Raw genomic sequence first — 18,502 nt, 5'->3', positions numbered from 1 at the left:
CAATAACATACAGACTATCAAGTTCTGATTTTACTATCTCTTTATTACATGTGTTATCTAAACAGGCTCTGCAGATGATGTGACACAAAACAATAAACCAGGTACATAAAATTGCTTTGCTTCAGTACTTCAATGACCTTGTTTTTCTTATTTTGTTAATAAGCCCACAAATGAAACTGAAGACCAAAAGGTAATGTGAAGGCATAACACTGTAAGTGTAGAATCATTTATCCAAAGTCACTGCTCAGGACGGCACTAAACCCTCTTCTCACCCTGTTCCCAGCCCTTCAGCCCGTTTCTCAAGGCTCTACCCAAGGTGTGACATCCAAGTTGAATCATGTTTTCCCTGTTAAAATGAAGAGGAGGCAAATCATCTGCTGTGAGCTGAGGAAGGAGCAGCTGCTTAGAGGTACAACTGCCTGAACCTCACACTCACTAACACCTGCTGGAGGAACTGTGGTCAGACTGAACCTGGATGTATTGGATTGTAGAAACTCACATCAGGGTCCAGCATGAACTTCTTCCTCACTGGCCTGGTTGAGTCGATAGATCAGGAATCTACTGACCTCAAAGAAATGTCCGTTGTCCCCAAAAAATGTGTTAACTTTGTTCTTATCTACTAATTACTTCAGTGTTTCCTGCTATTCAAGCAATATCAGCATCTCTGTTTTTCTGGAATATTTGCCAAAATACACGAGAATAGGCTTAAATTTAATTTTAGGGGTGTGTGCAGACAAAATGTTCATATATCATTTTGACTTGACTTTCAATACCACTGAATTTCAGCATTTCAGCATTTCCACACCCAGTTAGGTCATTTCTATGACAGTTTGGTGTGTGTTGGTGCACATTCACGACTGTCTCCCATAGCAGAAACAATAGAGTGAGGTTTATGCCGGCTCCTAATCTGTCACACCACTGTACAGCTCCACAGGAAATGTATCAGAAATGAGGAAAGTGTGAATTTGTCACTATCCAGGTTAGCAAAGTGGAATTTCATTCTGAATTGAATTGAATATGTCTTAGACCACTTGATCAGAAAAGATGAATATTTTCTAAGTACTGTCTCAGTGCAAACAGTGCAGCAACAGGATTTGCTTGACCCTCCTGAGACTTGAGACTTGAATCTCATGACTTGAAACCTCATGAGATCCCATGACTTGAGGCTCAAGCATGGCTGATTTGTTCCTCCCTCTTTGCTAACAATCTAATCAAACAAAAAACAACTCTTTCTCTAAGTAAGTTGTTTGACTAAGGATACCATCTGTCTCTATGATAAAGTTTATTACAACTAGACACAAAGAGGAAGCTCTGCATTCAAATCCTTGCAGTGTGACTCCATATAGTTCCCAGAGGCGGGGCGACCCGTCCAGCAGGGGGAGACAAACCCTCATGTAGTCCATCAGTGCTCACACATGTTCCCAGAGGCGGGCCGCGGTACAGCAAACACACTGCTGTTGCATCATTTAATTTCCTCCTGCCTTATGACGTTTGTGTAATACTCAAATAGGAGTGTTATGCAATATGCAGGGTTTTTCTTTTTTTCTTTTGTTGCTTTGTTGAGAACCTTGTACTTTATTTTCTATGTTCAGTGCAGTAACAGCAAACTAAAGCAGGGGCGTCCATTCACTAAACCCTACAGTGTGGCAAAATCCCAGAGTCTAACATCATTTGGCTTCCAGACACACTTTTATCAATTAAACCTCCTGGTACAAAGGGGAGGAATGACTCATGACTGACAAGATATTGTTATTTGATCAATGTGATAAATTAGTCTGACTATTTGCCTCTCCGATGTACAGTAATTGGGTTTTTATATATATATATATATATATATATATATAGGCCTACTGTAGCCTCCAAGTATTTTTTTATTTTTTTGTTTGATCTTTGCTCTGCATTATAAAGATAAAAACTATTATATAAACTATCGACAGTACCACACCTTGCCATACCCGGTTTCCACTTATGAACTTAAGAGAACCAGTAATACCTCTAACAGTATTTCTGTCCACCCAGTTGATTTTAATTACAGCATGTGGCCACCTCTAGATGCAACGCAGTGCAATAATGGTAAATCCTGACTGACCTCCTAAGAATAGCGGTGAAATGACATCATTGGTGGCACTCAGTGTGAGTGCACATCCTGGAGAGTGCAGCAGAAGTCATTATGTATCTCCGGGGAGAGCGCGCGGTGCGGTGGCACCCAGGAGGCGCCTCTTACAGCAGGTTGCATCAGTCTTGTGAGAACAGGCCTGCCTGCTCCGCAGAGGGCCTCACAGTCTGCCTCAAGGTGAAACCACGCTCACATGTTGCCGGGAGTGACGAGGCGGCTGAGCTCATGTTTACCAACAGCCAAGGACACATGTACACCCATAGTCAGCTCAGGTATCAGAGAGTGTTGCTGATAAAAAAAGGGATTAACGGGATGGAGTGAAATCATCAAATGGCCTCAGCCTTGGCCAAAAGATAAGACAAGTCAGTTAATATGAAACCAGCGATACAGGAGTGAGCACATGCTGGGAAAAGGACAGTATCATTCTCTTATCCCCTCTGGCTCTAAGGAACTCAGGAGAAGCAAAACTCATAAAACACAGATTAAACAGAGGAATGTATGGTTCAAAGCATTTTTATTGCATTATTTTTTTAGAAAAACAATACAAAATTCCGTAGCAACTGTCATAAATGTTGCCTTGAGTGAACTGCAATCATTCACGTGGTACAGTAAAGTGCTTATTTTAAATCAAAATGTTTTTGTATTAGAAGGATGTATTTATTTCAAATTTTCTTCCCATGAACAGAATGGGCTCGGGGTGGATTCAGACAGTGTTAAAAATCAAGTGTCAACTCTCAAAAAAAGGCCTCATGGCTTGAGGATTGTATCGACGTAGACAGAAAGAATCTACATAACCCCACACCATGTCCATGAACTGAACTATTTATAAAACATTTGATCGATGTTGCTGGATCATAAATGCTTTGCCTGTGGGCTACATTCAAATTGTGGGGCGGTTGCTGGACTGTCCATTTGAATGATTTTAACACTTCTTTACTTCAAAATGACTTACAATATAAAAATTGAGAGGCTTAGGATATCATTTTATCCCCTTTCCCAATAAAAGGCAGTCCAAAATTACTGCATTTGACAAAAGTAGAAATGGTCATGACCAGGAAACTCCTATACCTTAAAGGATATCATATAGAGTATAGCCGAAGTCTGTGCATTTCTGAGAATCCCAACCCTAACAAAATGTAGGGACAAAACTTGTCTGATGCTCAAGAGGGAGAAAAAGGCAGAAATACTGAATTGAATAGGTATTTTCAAAACCCCAAGATTGCCTTAATCAGCAGCTTAACGCTTTGTTTAGATTACTGATAGCAAAGTAGTTTCCCAAATGGAGAAGAAACAGCTGCATACACAAATTCAAGTAAGTCTTATTATAAGACATAAAACCCCATAACGATGCATCTGTAGAAAGGTTTTTTAGAACTATTACAATCAGTGTCCTATTATCAGCGTAATGGGCCCTTTGACACCAAGGGAGCCATTTTCCAGAGTACCGTCGCTGCAGTGCCGGCAACAGGACATGGACAATCAGAAGTTCCCCACTTCTTACTGCTAGGTGATGGATAACGCCTCATGCTCACTCGCTCAATGTCATGACTTTGACCCTCTTTGGTGAATGGCTACAGTGTTGTGAGACCTTATCACCCTTCTGTTACCTGTCAACTTCAGAATGAGCTCTAACTTATTCTGAACAAAATGATTATTGCCAACTCTTTACACATAAAAAAAAATAAAAATTAAAACGAAAGCCTTTCCTGGGCATGAACGCTCCAGATGAACTAAAAACCTTTCTCTTTCCATCTCACCTCATACAACACATACTCTGAACTTTCAAAAACACAAAACATATAAAAAAAAAGAATGAATCTTAAAGAGGAAAACATCTGGTGTTCCACCTGAACTGAACAGCACCTGCATGAGAATCACCATAGAAAATAAAAGCTTATTAACAGCCATACAAAAAAAAAAAAAAAAAAATCAGTGTGGCACATTGACATGGAGTTTTCAACAAACATGAAAATAAAAGTAAACTTAATACAGCTACACGTCCTTGGAAGACTTTTTTTGTCGTTTTTGATTTTCCTGGAATGTTTTTCCTTTTTTTAGATTTTTTCTTTTTTCCAGAAGCTTGTCTGCCTATTATGTTTAATGATAATTTGCACAGGAATTGTCTGTCCATGACATAGAATATCATTAAAACAGTATTCTGCATGGGGTGCGTCACATCAAAAAGGACAATAGTGAACCCTTGTAGTATAGGTGATAGTTTGATTAATCCTACTCTATGAACAGATGACACTCAGGTCACATTGGCCAAAAATGGGATTTTCCAACCCCTGCTCGTTATTGGGGTTCTAACCTTTACCGCCAAAACATTTAAGCTTAAATCTAATGCATACACTGGTCTGTTGATGGGGAGGAAAAAAAAAAGTTCTGGCAAACAAACATGTCACAAATTCTCATCACAAAGACTGTAACACCATCCCAATTTCACTTACCCAACCATTTATCATATCATTTGCCTGTGCCAAGATACCATGTGTAGTCATGTCATACTTCAGGGCTCGCATGGAGACTCGTTTTTGTTACGGCCATGCATCAAAACCCAGGGAAAATAGTTTAATTCCAACCCTATAAGCATTGAAGAAATTCCATAAGGGTGATGGGCTAATATATATAAACATTGAACAGTGTGGCCACTGGTAATTTGGCATAGATTCATATTCTAAAGAAACTGCACTAGTTGGTGCAGCAGTAGGTCGGGGGGCTGGCTGCTTACAGACATTCTCTGGCTCTAGAAGCATTAAGTGCACAGCCACCAAGCTAGAAGAATGTGGGTTTCATCTCAGACCATTTACAGAAGAGGCTCAGTTGTGAGGAATTTATCTTAAATGGAGATAAAGAAAAAAAATCTGAATGCTTTGAGAATCCCCAGCCACACAATGGACCGCTCCAGGCACGGACAGCATTGGCTTACAGCCCTTCCAACCCCATAAACTGAATCCCTTCTAGACAGAACAGCCTTCATCTTGGCATATTGCATAAGCTTGTACGTATCTGCAGATGGGCCATTCATGCGCATACATACAGGCAAAGAGAACATTCCAGATAACTTAATTCACAGTGGATCCAGTTGTAACATGTGGAAGCAGCACAACAGGTTGTCCTTTGGTGTCTGAGCTTGGTTTCGAAGACAAGTGTTCTGATTTCTTCTGAATTGAGTTGTATGAAAAGAAAACACCTCCTTCCCCGTTAACCCCAGATCATTAACTGGCCCTCCCCCCTAACCTGGACTAGCATATACACATGTGTTTGCTATATGCAGGCCCTGGGCTGATGTGCTTTAGAAGTGCTGCAGAGGGGCAGAAGGCATTTAGAGGAAGGGCTGCAAGCAGCAGTCTCCCTTTACAGCGAGGCGAAAAAGCCTGAATGGCTGAGGAACCAAGGCCAGCTAGAGTCAGAGAGAGGGGCCAGAACTGGGGAGCGAGGGTATGAGGGCCGTCTTTAGATCTAGATCCGAGTCAGAACAGAAGGTCAGAGGTCAGGGTTCAGTTAGTTCACGCACAGTCTCCCACAATGACGAGGGGGGCCAGGAGCTGGCGGAGCTCTGCAGCGGAGACGGGCCCTCCCTTAGGTTGGCCGCTTCGCTGCCTGCGCCTGGCCAGCTTGGAGTTGGAAGGAGGGGAGAGGTGCATAGAAGAGCCGCTGGCAGTGATGACCAGCGGGGCCTCCTGCTGCTGCTGTTCTTCCATCCCATCCTGCTCAGCCAGCTGCCGGTTCACAGCCATGGCCTTGCCAGCAAAGAATGTCAGATCCCTGGCACTGCTGGTCCTGATGGGACAAGACCAAAGACACAAACTGTCAAACTGTGTCATAAAGGCAATAAACTATTTGTACAGACTTTCTAAAATGCAAACATTTAAGAGCAAAGTGTCCAAAGGATGACAGCCTTCTTTAGCTACATCTCCACAGAACAGGCTCTCACCTTTGATGCAAGATGGATGTTGGCAAAGTGTCATAGGCACCCTGAATAAACAGAAAGAGACACATTTAGACAGGTGGCTTGCCAGAAAAGCTACCCCTACCATAAACAAACACAAATAAAGTGTGTCAAAGATATGCAAAAGGGGCTTGGTGGGTGTAGACTTACCCCCTGCACCCAGGGGTGCCGCAGCACCTGGCTGGCACTCAGGCGGTTTTTGGCGTCCCGAACCAGAAGTTTGGATATTAGGTCTTTGGCACTTGAGGAGATGTGAGCCCAGTCTTTCTCAGGAAACTCATATTTTCCTTCCTGGATACTCTCAAACAAAGTGTTCTGGAAACAGAAAACAGCATGTTTACCATCACAGACCTGGGAAGACACAGGGTTTGAGTTTCACCATTGTCCTGTGCAAGTCATGGGTGTCCTACATAACAAAAACGTGCAAGCAAGCAGAGAAGGCAATACTATATCTTAAATAGCAGGATGTTGTCTCAGGTGCACGCACCAACAACAAAAGGAGGGGTAAAGGAAACTGAGAAGGAAGGGTAGCAAGGTGGGGAGGAAAGGGCTGAATGCAAGTGTGCCACACTCTTACCTGGCATGTGTGGCAGGGCTCTCCTAATTCCCAGCCACAGCCGCCTCCACAGCGGCCTACGAAGGGTGGGTAGCCACTCAGCATGATGTAGAGGATGACTCCAAGGCTCCACAGGTCACAGCGCTTGTCATAAATTGTGGCCTCCTCACTAAAGGCCTCAACCACCTCAGGTGCCATGTATTCTGCAGAGCCACACTGTGAAAGAAAGGTGGAGGAAAGAGACAAGTTTGTTAGCCCCAGAGACAACAAAAACAGTCATAAACAACTGACGCCTGCCCCGGGCTGGTGTTTTGTAAACAACAGATATGTTGTTGTGGAGTTACTATAGGAGAACGACAGAAAAGGGATGACGGGAAAGTGAACACATAAAGCTGGCACTGTCAGCTTTATGTCCCTAAGCACACTTTTATTCTCCTCCCGGCTGCTGCCTGCATTCCTCAGTTCAGCTGATGCCTCGTGCTCCTGTACAGAAGCACAGCCTGGGGCCTATTCTGGGGGGGGGGGGGGGGGGGGGGGGGGGGGCTGCCTGTGTGACGGTCACATGGTAGACAGCTAGAGTCAGCAGGTCAATCAGCTCAATTCAGAGGCCAGGACAGGGAGGGAGCTGCAGTGAGGGACGGATTATCCACAGTGATGGAGCCATTTATAAAATGGCCATGCTGCTTTTCTCAACATCTCTTCCCACAGTGGAAAATATAAGGACGCCTAAGTAGGAACATCGTGTGCAGTTACCCATCCAGGGTAGGGGAAGGGAGGGCTAGGCTATAGGCAGGTTAGTGCGGGTAGGCAGCAGTGGTGAGTCACTGCTTTGACCATTTAGCTGTACACACGCCAGGCAGAATGGGCTGAGAGCAAGGGCAGGCTCAGCTCTGACGGTACCTTGTTATGTAGCTAAGAAAGAAACTAGGCCAAACACTGAGCAGGGGAAAAGAGGATTGGCTGTCCTGCACTGCCAAAGACTGGGCTGAGCCCCCGCATGTTACATAACTTGCAACCACAAACACCAAATGCCGTTTTAATACTTAAGGAACAGAGAAGGGGGGAGCGGGTCGCTAGTTCAGCAGGACATGTGGACAAAGACATTCCATTGCTGCTTCCTTTGCTCTGCTTTTAGTTCATCTAACGAACCTTACTTCGAGCTTTAACAAGAACTTTGCATGCTATATTCCTAGATGGAAATCTTAAAAGGATTCTATTTCAGTGCTTGAAAACCCAACATCCATGCTTTATAGCAAGTCTTTTGATTCTTTGAAATGTACACAATCTGTCTATTTTGACCCTAAACGGGGACCACCACAAGTAAAAGGTCATCAAGGTCCTGAGAATGCCCTTGTTAATCCCTCCTTTACTGGATCAGTTTATGTTAAAGGTCTCTGGTCAAAGTCGAGCACCCTATGATTTTTGCTGCATTCTTCCCGTCCAGGCCTGCTTCATCTCACTTTCCTCTAACCTTGCCACAGTTTGAGTCCTGCAGTATTGGGGCCTACTAATTTAAAGCCAGAAAGCATGGTCCTAGGGCCTATATCCTTCCTTCCATCTGTGGCTGAGTGTGTTTACATTGAGCAGCCGTCTATTGTGCCCCAGTGCCGTATCCCAGCTGTCTCCTGACTCCTCCTCCACCCTGCTGCACCCTTATGTAATGAAATTTTGCAGTGCAGGAATCTCGTCTCAGACAAAGCCTCTTCTGTCGGAGAGTGAGAACCCCAACCCCCACGTCTCCACCACCAACACCATCACGACTAGGATGACTGCCTCCACAGACAACCCCCCAGGATCCAGGTCAAATTCAGCTGCCACAGAAAAACAACACTACTGCCACCAACACCACAGGATATTTTTTGACTACCAAGGTGCCCTGGAATTGAAAGGCAATGTGATAGCGATTGTGCTATCAAGAGCACAGCTATCTTGGCTACTCTTGTTTCAAGGCCACCCGAAAACATTGCCAATCAAAGACAAGTCAGTTTAGAAATAGCCAGGCTATGACTGCCTGCCATGGCCACTGATAAGAGCTGAAGGGGTGCAGTGAAAGGACACAACTTATGACTCTTAGACTCCCACCACAGTCTCAAATCTACACCCATATTCACATATACACTGGTGCTGCCATTGCAACTCCTCTGTGAGCTTGCATCAGTCTCAGCCTTTTCAAACTCTTCTGTGCGCTGCAGATAGCTGCTAATCAGCTGATGTTACCAGAGGATTTGTTGGCATCACAACCTGGGGCTTTCCTGAAACCATGTGACTTGTCAGACCATACGGTCAGGTGACGCCCCCGATGACACATACACACACACCTCTGCTGCTGGTGAACTAAAAGATTATTTGAAGAGGCTTACAGGAAGAGGTGCTGCTCTGTCGTCAGGCATGCAGCTGCACCTGAATCTGTGCCAAGAAAACCCGACAGTCGCAGTTCCTTTGAATTCTCTCTCTTACTGTCAAAGCGGACTGTGTGTACATTTCCATGTTGCTCCTATTGCCGCACATGAGCGTATACATTTGTACAGCCAGATTGATTTCGTGCTGAGCAGACAGGCAGCCACTTGCAGAGAGTTCTCAGCAGACTGGAATTAGCATTTTCCTAGAAAGGTCCCCCTCCTCTCCTCCTACACTCCCCGTCCTTCTAGTTTTTATGCTAGAGAGCACATGCACACCCAACAGCCAACTTGTACGAGACCTCTTGTGAACAGCCCTGGGACAAACTGCATGAAATAAATTCAGTTGGATCAGGAACATGAGTGCAAACATTGCACAAATATGTGCAATAACACACTATATTGAGCAACAGCAACTGTAGGAATGTGGGTAAAGGGGGGGAGGGAGAGAGTGCAAGAGCGAGATGAAAATCAGATAAGATTGTTCCTGTGATCAAGGCAAAGAAAACAAGCCAGGGCGCATGAGCAGACTGGGCATGAGCCCCTCCCCCTTCTCCCCCCTCCCGCTGGTCTAGCCAATCACAGCTCAGTTGCTAGGTACAGGGGAAAAGACTAAATTTCTAGAACAAGCTTTATGCACAGCCTTTGTAGGGAGAATACAAAGAAAATGCAGACCTGCACAAGTGTGGTCAGGGCCAGTGGGTGGAGACAACTATAGGCAGAAAGAGGGTGGGTGGCTTGTTTTTTTTCCTCTCTCTCTCTCTCTCTCTCTCTCTCTCTGGGTTTCATGCCACAGAAAGAGGGAAATCAGCAAGAGTGTGTTTTGGTTTGGTTCTAGCGCTGTTCCAAGTAAAGAGGCCTCGCTTTCCTCCACTTCCTCATACCACAGGACATGGCCTTGTTTAACTTCACAATGTGTTCCCTCCAGCCTTATTGCATTTCAAGGATATCACATAATGTCCTGTCCTCGAGCAACAACATTTCTTCCACTGAAATTGTTGCCTCAGATCAAGTCGTGTGTCAAGTACAAAATACCAAGACTCCCCTCGGAACAAAAAAGGCTTGGAGATAAGTGGCAGAGTGAGGCAGCCATTTAAAAAAACAAAAACCATGACCAGACAAATGGGGACACCCCGCTCCCCCCCTCAAGAATCAACCAGCCCCCACCCCCGAAGTCAGTGTAGACTAAACACGTGAGACCCCCTGGCCCCAGAACTATTTCCCCCCCCTCCAAGCAGTCCAGGGATGGGCTGTCCATCCATCAGCTCGGCTAAAGAAAGATCAGGTTACCAGTGTAGAAACTCCCCACCCACCCCCACATTCCTGCAGCCTGAACAGCTATCTGTGTCACCTGCTCTGGTCCATCTATCCACCCCCCCTAGATGACCAATAGACAGATATATGTGTTGACTCTCACACAGTAGGAAGCGTGCCACTTCATATTTCCACCATTCCACTTTAAAGTTGCCGGCATTCTGCTTTTCTCGGCTCTGCTCCGACGTTTTGCTTTGTGTACTGACGACAGCAGGGGAGTTAAACAATCATAACCCCCCGACTCATGTGCCTCAGTATTTGCAACTGATAAGCAGCAGGATGTGGACATTAGACTGAGAGACGTCTACCCAAGCACAGCCGATATCTCAGCATGATAAGGGAATGCAGGAGCTGCCAGGTAGGGCGCAGTGAGCCAGTAACGTACGCTGGCTTGGCGTCAAGTGTCGTCACTTCAGAACAAACTGTCTGACAGTGAACTCATAATCCTTAACCTCAGGTAGCAGAACATTCTTTCGCCCAATCAGAGGGCTTTCCTGCGGCTAACACCACTAAGAATTGCCCAATAGGCAACCAGCCAGCTGGACTTAATAAAGACATTGTTTTAGAGGAGAGAGGGGAGAACACCTTGCTTAACCATCTCAATGAGACAAACCACAGTATCAGGCAATGTGACCGAGATGTATGACTGAGATTAACCTTTCCCGGTTTTGAATAGCTATCTTTATACACTCTTACTGCTAGCATGCATTTCCCTTCCATAGCATCTCCCCACTCCTATTTATACATGTGGTGAAATAAATAGTCAAGGTGGAAGAGACAAATACAGCAGGCTGCTGGACTTACAGGAGTGAGGAGCTCAGGGGTGGAGATGGGTGAACTGTCACTGTTCAGCTTGATCCCACTGCCCAGGTCAAAGTCACAGATCTTGACTGGGGAAATCTGCAAAAGAAAGAGTTATGATTTATGAATGCATATCAAAGATTCACTGGGGCATTTTTAATCTGTTCATTGCTATGGAATTTTTAGTTTTGGGGCCAAAGGTTTCCACCTTGATTTATCACTACTGAGCCTGATACTGCCACCCTAGAGCAACTTATCACACAGTATCACATTAGTTGCCCTTTGAACCAAACAGACTCAACCATCCCTGTAGTAAACTCACCTTATCTGCATTCTCGCAAAGGATGTTTTCAGGTTTCAGGTCTCTATGTGCCATTCCTGAAAAAACAAACAAAAAAAAGACTGTCATTCAACTTTGTCAGTGAGGTCTGGCCAGGGTGACAACACGTTTCCTCAAGTTAATATTAAGACCTTTGTAATACCAAGTAAAATGAAATATAAAACCCAGTTTTACAATTGCAATAAATGTGAAAGTAAGGTCTGTGTGACTGATCTGATTTCTATCTTTGGAAAACAAGCATGCCAAGAAACCTCAAGAAACATTAATAAGACTCTAAAAGTCAATTTCAGACTTATAGTGTTAATTTAACTTTATTTAGGATCTTTTAAGGCCTTGAGTTTAGATAATATAACTGAAGACATTTAAGACTTCTCAGGAAGTGTGTGTATGGGTTTGTCACTTTGACACCATGGTGGGCAGTTTCAAAGGACGGCAGAGGGATCAAATGGTCAACATTTGGCCAAACTATCAAGGTGTGGAATCAGCCCATGAGCCCTTTGGCCTGCAAGTTATTTTACCAACAAGACCCATGCCCTCAGTTTTCAGTCAGTCATTCTCTGAAGCCAGACCCCACATGGTGTCAGGAAATAACAAAATAAAATATGAGTAGCAGCAGTTCAGAAGTAGTTCTACTGCTGACAAAGTGGGAGTACTGCGGCTCAGTCATCTCTCTGTGTCAAAGGTAAATGAGCTGATGTGAATATGCTCCATTAGCTTGCAGAAAGTAGGGTGTTTAATTCCTCACTGCTGTATGAAGGCCCATCCGACGGTGCACATCGAACCTTGGCTTTGTTGCGTTTTCTTGCCATCCTTGGGGATAATAAAGTTGTGCTGTACTGTAGGAGTGGGCTTACCTTTGTTATGCAGGAAATCCAGAGCGCTGGCAATGTCCTGCACCACAACGCTGGCTTCCTGCTCACTGAAGTGCCGTCTCTTGTGAATGTGAGCCAGGACGGACCCTACAAAAAAAGGGAAGAAAATTAAAGTCCATCCACACACAAAAAGGTAGAGAAGGGAAGTTCCCCCCACAATTAGCTGTAGACTGTCCTGGAGACTGGGTGTGCAAATAGAGGCATTACAGCAACGTTTAAACACAAAGACATCTGATATAGGCTTCCTGCAGCAGTTATATTCACTAACCTCCTCTCAGCTTTTCAAACACCAGGTAGAATTTGTCCTCCTCTTCAAAGAACTCGACCAGCTCCAGGATGTTCCTTTAGAAAAGAAAAGAACACCATCAGCCTACGGTAATTGTGTGGCACCGAGTCCCAACTGGCTGAAAACTTCATCTGACAGATTTCTGCATTGAATCATGGAGTAAAATGGCTAAGGGGCATCACACGCCTGGAGTCACATGAATGTGTAATAGAATAAGCTATAGCACTAATTAAGTCTCACTGTCTGCATACATTCATCAGGTGGCGTAATGTTTAGTTGGTGGTGACAGCAGCATGTTACCTGTGGCCCTGGCACTGGTAGAGCATCTCAACCTCACGGAAGACACGACTGCGGCTGTGACCTGGTCTCTTCTCAATGATCTGAAACAGAACAACACTCTGGTTCAGCCACAAATTATCTAAAAATACTAAAAAGGTCCCTGTGACTTTCATTTATACCACAGCAGTAGGATGGGGAGAGGATACAGAAAGTGTCCCAATGGCTGGGGAAAGAAAACTGAGCCCGGCTGGGAGAGTTAATATTGGGAGCAGGCTGTCCCACACACTGCGCCATGCAGCCCCACCCATGGCGGTGTTTATTATAGGCCAGACAGTATAGAGCATATTATATATGATCCATATATGGCACCCATCAACTGGTTTGCTTCCAGACCAGACCTGCATTTTTCCACTCACCATCCCACCCTTTGACACAGTTGCTAAGATGATTTAACCTACTTTTGACACCGCCTGCCAAACCAGCAACGGAACAGAGCGAGAATGAAGGAAGGCGCAGCACCTCTATATATAGCAATCATGTGTAACCCATATTTCAATCTTAAGTGTTCTTAAGGAGCCAAAGAGTTCCTTTGCAACATCCCAAGAGCTGATCCAAAACTGTTTATGATAACAACAACAAAATGCTCCCTAAATATAGCCCGGTGCTGCCTGGAACTAAACCACTGTGGGGCCACGGCAGGCTGCATGCTGCACTGCCAAGAGACACAGAAAGACAGACTGCTGACACCAAAGCAAAAGGCCTGAATTTTCCAGCCCCGGTCATTGTCTGCTTGGGAGGGTGTGCATGTTTCCCTTCCTGGTAGCTGGATTACAGCTGCTATTGAAACCCAGTGGGGCCAGAGTTGCAGTGTGTGTCTAGGATTAATGCACAGACAAGAGGCCTGTGTGTAGCCCAAAGCCTCTGCACTGTTCCAATCTGAGTCAGCAGCACAAACAGCCCCCAATCAGCCCACTTTCTCCTGATCACAACACAAACCAACCACCCTGATAACATGCTCAGATAAAAAAAAAAAAAGATAGCTGACATATGCATTATCAAAGTGATAGTTGGGGAGGCAGTTATCTGAGACAAAGTAGATCTGAGTCCTTTGGCCCCTGTGGTGGACAGAGAGGGTTTTACTGTTGTGTATCCGAGTCTCATGCACCTCAAGAAGGAGGATAAATCAGATTCACAACAGCCTGGCTTTGGAAGAGGCCCCAATGAGTCACACTGCGGGTTTGTAAATCAATCCAGGCTTGTGAAATAACGCCTTAAGGAGGGGCATTTAGTAGAGAAGCAAAGCCTCAGACGGGCATGTATAGCACAGCCCTCTGCTGGCTCCTCGCTGCTCTATGGCTTTTGTTGCAATTGCAATGCAAGGAGCCGACACCTCCTACTCGCCTGAGTCTGGGAGGGGGAGGGGGAGGTAGGAGGACATCTGGCAGGAGTCTGAGCCCCCTCCTAGATCCCACTGACCTCCAGTAACTGCCTACCCTCTCGCCTCCTCCCACACTGCCCAGCCCCAAGGGATCAGCCAAACCGTCCCTGGGTAAACAATACTGGTGTAGCATGTTCACTTCAGAGAATCTGTGCTCCAATTCCATTTAAATATTTATGGCATAGTATGGACTCTTGCCCTATAGGGGACAGCCATTTGACTGTCAACACTGCTCACAGAAGTGAACAGCAGTACAGCCTCATAATATAGAAAACTTAATATAATAGAAGTACAAACAATTCAATGTTTGTTTTCAAAGCCCCTAAAGGGCTAGTGGGTCAAGTGCCAAGAATCCATAAAAACAAGAAAAAAAGAATTTCAACTCCACCTCTTTCTACACTTCTGCAAAACAATTAAATGGTTAAAAAAAAAAAAAAAAATGTCACAACTCTTTATTTCCTCAAGACTAACGGAGAAATAAAAACACATAGCAAAAAGGAAGTCCCCAGGAGCTCAACATCTATTTGCCAGTACACGCCTCATTTGGAAAAAAAAAAAAAAAAAAACAAGAAAAAGGAAGACTGTACTGAGCGAGGAAGAGAACAAAGCAGTGTAAACACCCTGGGTCACAACCCTAGCCCGGCACCCCTCCTTTCTCTGAATGTGGGTTTTGTTTTGGCACGGCTTCCAGTACACAATGTTCCCGCCACTAGGGTCCCCTGTAGCCAATGGGAGCAAAGAGAAGGGGTGGATATAGTCTTCTGAGCGCTTTGATAGGCTGACTGAGCAAGAAAACAGTGAGGGGGGGGAAGTGTCTGTGCTAGCAGCAGCTAGTGTTGCACACTCAGAAACTAGAACGCAGCAGCAGCACAACACAGGAGGGACCCAGCAGACCAGCATCCGCTTTAGAGAGCTGAACTGAGGGGGGGGGGGGGAATATATTTTGCCCTGGGGAACACAACCGTCCTGAACAAAATTACAAAAGTACTAGCAGTGAAAGGAAGCCAACAAGGACACAAATCATATAGCCTAGTTTTTTTTTCTTTCACTATTCAAAAACATGAAATGGACCAGGGTCCTTTTTGCATTCCATGTACAAAAGGCACTTCCTTACGCAATTCACACCTCCAAGTTAATGATGAAATAACCAAGCGTAGTCCTTTGAAATGTAACATCTCCATATCGATCACTAGCCAGGGTACCCGACACAGGCAGCAGGCAAGTGTTATGCGATTACATTCACAGACCCTCGACAGGCAGAGGAGCAATGACTTGCAATCACCGAGAAGTCTCAAACGACACAGGAAGGGCTTTTAAAATGCATTATGCTAATGCTTTCAAGTACTAGCACAGCCATTCAAGAAGATTAAACGTGAGAGACTGTCTTACCTTGACAGCATATTCTTTATTGGTGATGAGGTTGATGCAGGTTTGCACCTTGGCATAAGCACCCTCTCCTAGTACCTCTTCCTGCAGTCTGTAGACATCTGTGGCAGAAGGTTTAACAACTTAGGAATATTTTATAAAACAAAGCATTCAATTTTATTAAGGAGCAGAACCTTAGTAGTTGCTGGCAGATGACATTCTGTAAAGAATTTCTTGTAAAACCAACATACTGACATTGTAAGAAAACTGCTTACCCTCAAACCGTCCAGAGAAACTGTCAGTTGCCCGGCAACGCTTTTTCTTCTTGTTTCTCTTCTTGGCGTCAGGGATGTCAATAGGCTGACTGGAGGGCATGTCTACCAAAGACAGAGAAGGAGTACACTATTAAGATCAAGAGTAGAAATACCTGCATGCTCTTTTTTTGCATTTCTAGTGAACATAACACAAATAGAACCATAGAAAATACTAAAAGGGAGAACCAGTCAATGCCTTGTCGTCATGCATTGCCAATTGTCCTAAATACAACCCTAAATTGCTACTTTGGTTGCCCCATAAATTACTGCCTAATTGTTTGCAGAAGGTAATAAAGAGCATGTCTCAATGAATGAACTAGGTCAATTTTGGTGCAACCAAGGTGTTACACTTTGCCTTGAAGAAACTCCCAGATAAGAAAGTTACTGTTTTCAAAACAATACATGTAAAAACACTCACCATGTCTTGGGGAGGAATCAAAATTAAATGTCGAATCAAGAAGATGGGATCCATTTTTAGTGAAGTCCTCTGACTCAAAGGGATTTTGGCCCTGGAAGGTCATAACAAATTAGTTGGTTAAAAGTTTGCAGTTTTATCAATTTATTATTTTGTTGAGTGCATCCAGTGTTGGTCATAACTGATAAGACCCTCTCTAATCTGCCTTCCTTCAACCATAAACCATGTTACGGTACACAGCAACAAAACAGCCATGTATGTCAGAATCTTCCAAAACAACCATGAAAGGGTTATTCACAGCCACCATGTTATCATAAGACTATAGCCACTTATACAAATGTTCACCCTAATATAATTCATGTTAATAATTGTACATCACCCTCTACAGCAAACCAGACAATTCCTCCCTTTCCCCATTCCAAACCCCATGTGATGCAGTTAAGGATTTAGCTGACCCAGTCCTCAGCCCAGACATTCATTAGCTACAGCCACACGTGTCAACACTAGGCGAGAGTGCGTTTATCACCCGCAAGGTGTGGGAGACCAACAGATGTGTTTATATATAGCAAGATGCGGTCGTGTCTTACTTCTGACAAATGCCCTCTGATTATAGATCTCCCCAAAAGGCACGCAGGCCAGGCAGCACAGCATTTCCCCACCACACTCACCTTGAAAGAGCGATGGAATCCAGTGACTTCGGTAATTTTATTTTGCACCATTTTGCTTCGATTTGGGGTGATTTTGAGGATTTGCGGCGGCGGCAGTGGTTTTGGGATGATCTCAAATTGCACTTCCCCGAAACAGAAAGCTGTTCCAGAGAGTGAAGCAAGCGATCACACTGCGCTGGCTGGTCAACTTGCTGCGGCGCTTTAAACGGGAGCCCTGTGGACAGACAATACAGCACACTGCAGCGTTACAAATCACAGCAAGTCCCTGTACACGGCAACAAATAAACTTGTAATCTTACAGTGGCGTTTCGGCGATGCACATTCATGCTCATTGAAACACATTAGCTTTGCGGAGTTATATTCGTCACATGTCTATCGATAACGTTATACAGTGAAAACATTCAGCATACAGCAACAGCACAGTTGGCTAACCAGCACGCCACGACCGTTTAGGTCTGTTCATTACCGCATTGTAAATAAGCCAACTGAAGAGGATAAAATGTGATGAAATCCATTATACAGTTATTGTTTCTAGCTCAGAAATATGTTGGTAAGCTAAGCTATATTTAGTTAGACGGTCCGAGTTCAGACAGCAGCCACAGTGAAGCTAGGTTAGCTAACATTAGCTGAGCATTGCTTGCGAGTTGCCCGTTATTGACAGCTGTAACGTCAACACACTAGGTTAATGTTATAACAAAATTGGTTGAATTCGCCAGGCAAAATAAGACACACGACAGGTGAGATAGATAATTACTTTCAACTTACCCCGTTATTAATTTTACAGCTCCAGTGTTAGCGTCGTTGTTTGACCCACTGCTTCAAAAGCCGCAGATGATGGTCGAGGGGGTAATGCCTGATCGTAAGTGCGTGGAAGGTGGTGGAGAATGGACTGCGACGGCGCTTTATAATCTCCCTCCAGTCTCCTCCCCTACTGCCCGCTCCCTCCTCCCAACTACAGCAACAGACGGGACGGATGACGTGTGTTCTAGAATGGGACGAGCTGGCCTAGTACCATTTCGTTTCGTAGAACCTTATGGTATCACTTCTCCAGGACCGGATTATAAAACGCTGTTCTGCATGGCGTGACAAAGCCATAAAATATAGCTGCTTGAGCAATGCTATTTCAGTCAGCTTAATATTGATTTAAATCAAAACCTTAACAAACGTTCAGGGAAAGCCCCAGGAAGCAAGACTGGGAGTACACGCGAAATGGTACTAGGCCAATGAGCTTTGTTTTCTTTCTTTGAGGCCCCACAATGGGAGGTATGGAGGAATGAAATGACTTCTGTGCACATGGGCACCAACAATATTGACGGGTGTTTTGGGTGTATTGTGATTGAACGCTGTTTTGATGAAAGAGAGGTGAGGATGTGCGAATGGAGGTGGAGAG

At 44.6% G+C, this 18,502-nt stretch overlaps 1 protein-coding gene across 1 annotated transcript; it reads right to left on the bottom strand.

The window, feature by feature from the left end:
• Positions 1-2,613: 2,613 nt before the first annotated feature.
• mknk2b (MAPK interacting serine/threonine kinase 2b) lies at positions 2,614-17,981 on the bottom strand. Its single transcript, XM_071913442.2, has 14 exons — positions 17,878-17,981; positions 17,113-17,326; positions 16,448-16,538; positions 15,991-16,092; positions 15,740-15,837; positions 12,934-13,013; positions 12,616-12,689; positions 12,330-12,434; positions 11,458-11,513; positions 11,139-11,234; positions 6,646-6,840; positions 6,219-6,383; positions 6,054-6,094; positions 2,614-5,899 (listed from the first exon to the last, which is right to left on the bottom strand). Exons 2-14 carry the CDS (start codon positions 17,161-17,163, stop codon positions 5,626-5,628), a joined length of 1,428 nt encoding a protein of 475 aa, XP_071769543.1. The 5' UTR covers positions 17,164-17,326; positions 17,878-17,981; the 3' UTR covers positions 2,614-5,625.
• Positions 17,982-18,502: the final 521 nt, after the last annotated feature.

Source organism: Centroberyx gerrardi, chromosome 9 (assembly GCF_048128805.1).
Source record: "Centroberyx gerrardi isolate f3 chromosome 9, fCenGer3.hap1.cur.20231027, whole genome shotgun sequence".
NCBI classification, from domain to species: Eukaryota; Metazoa; Chordata; class Actinopteri; order Beryciformes; family Berycidae; genus Centroberyx; species Centroberyx gerrardi.
The sequence above is the reverse complement of the archived record's forward strand: the minus strand, read 5'-3'. Positions and strand labels throughout refer to the sequence as shown.

What these genes read in the sequence shown, in the direction of transcription:
- mknk2b (XM_071913442.2), bottom strand. Translation starts at nt 17,163, where the DNA reads ATGGTGCAAAATAAAATTACCGAAGTCACTGGATTCCATCGCTCTTTC. An exon ending in GATTCCATCGCTCTTTCAAG is followed by an intron (nt 16,539 to 17,112) that starts GTGAGTGTGGTG and finishes ATGACCTTCCAG; the next exon opens with GGCCAAAATCCCTTTGAGTC. An exon ending in TTTGCGAGAATGCAGATAAG is followed by an intron (nt 11,235 to 11,457) that starts GTGAGTTTACTA and finishes TTTCTTTTGCAG; the next exon opens with ATTTCCCCAGTCAAGATCTG.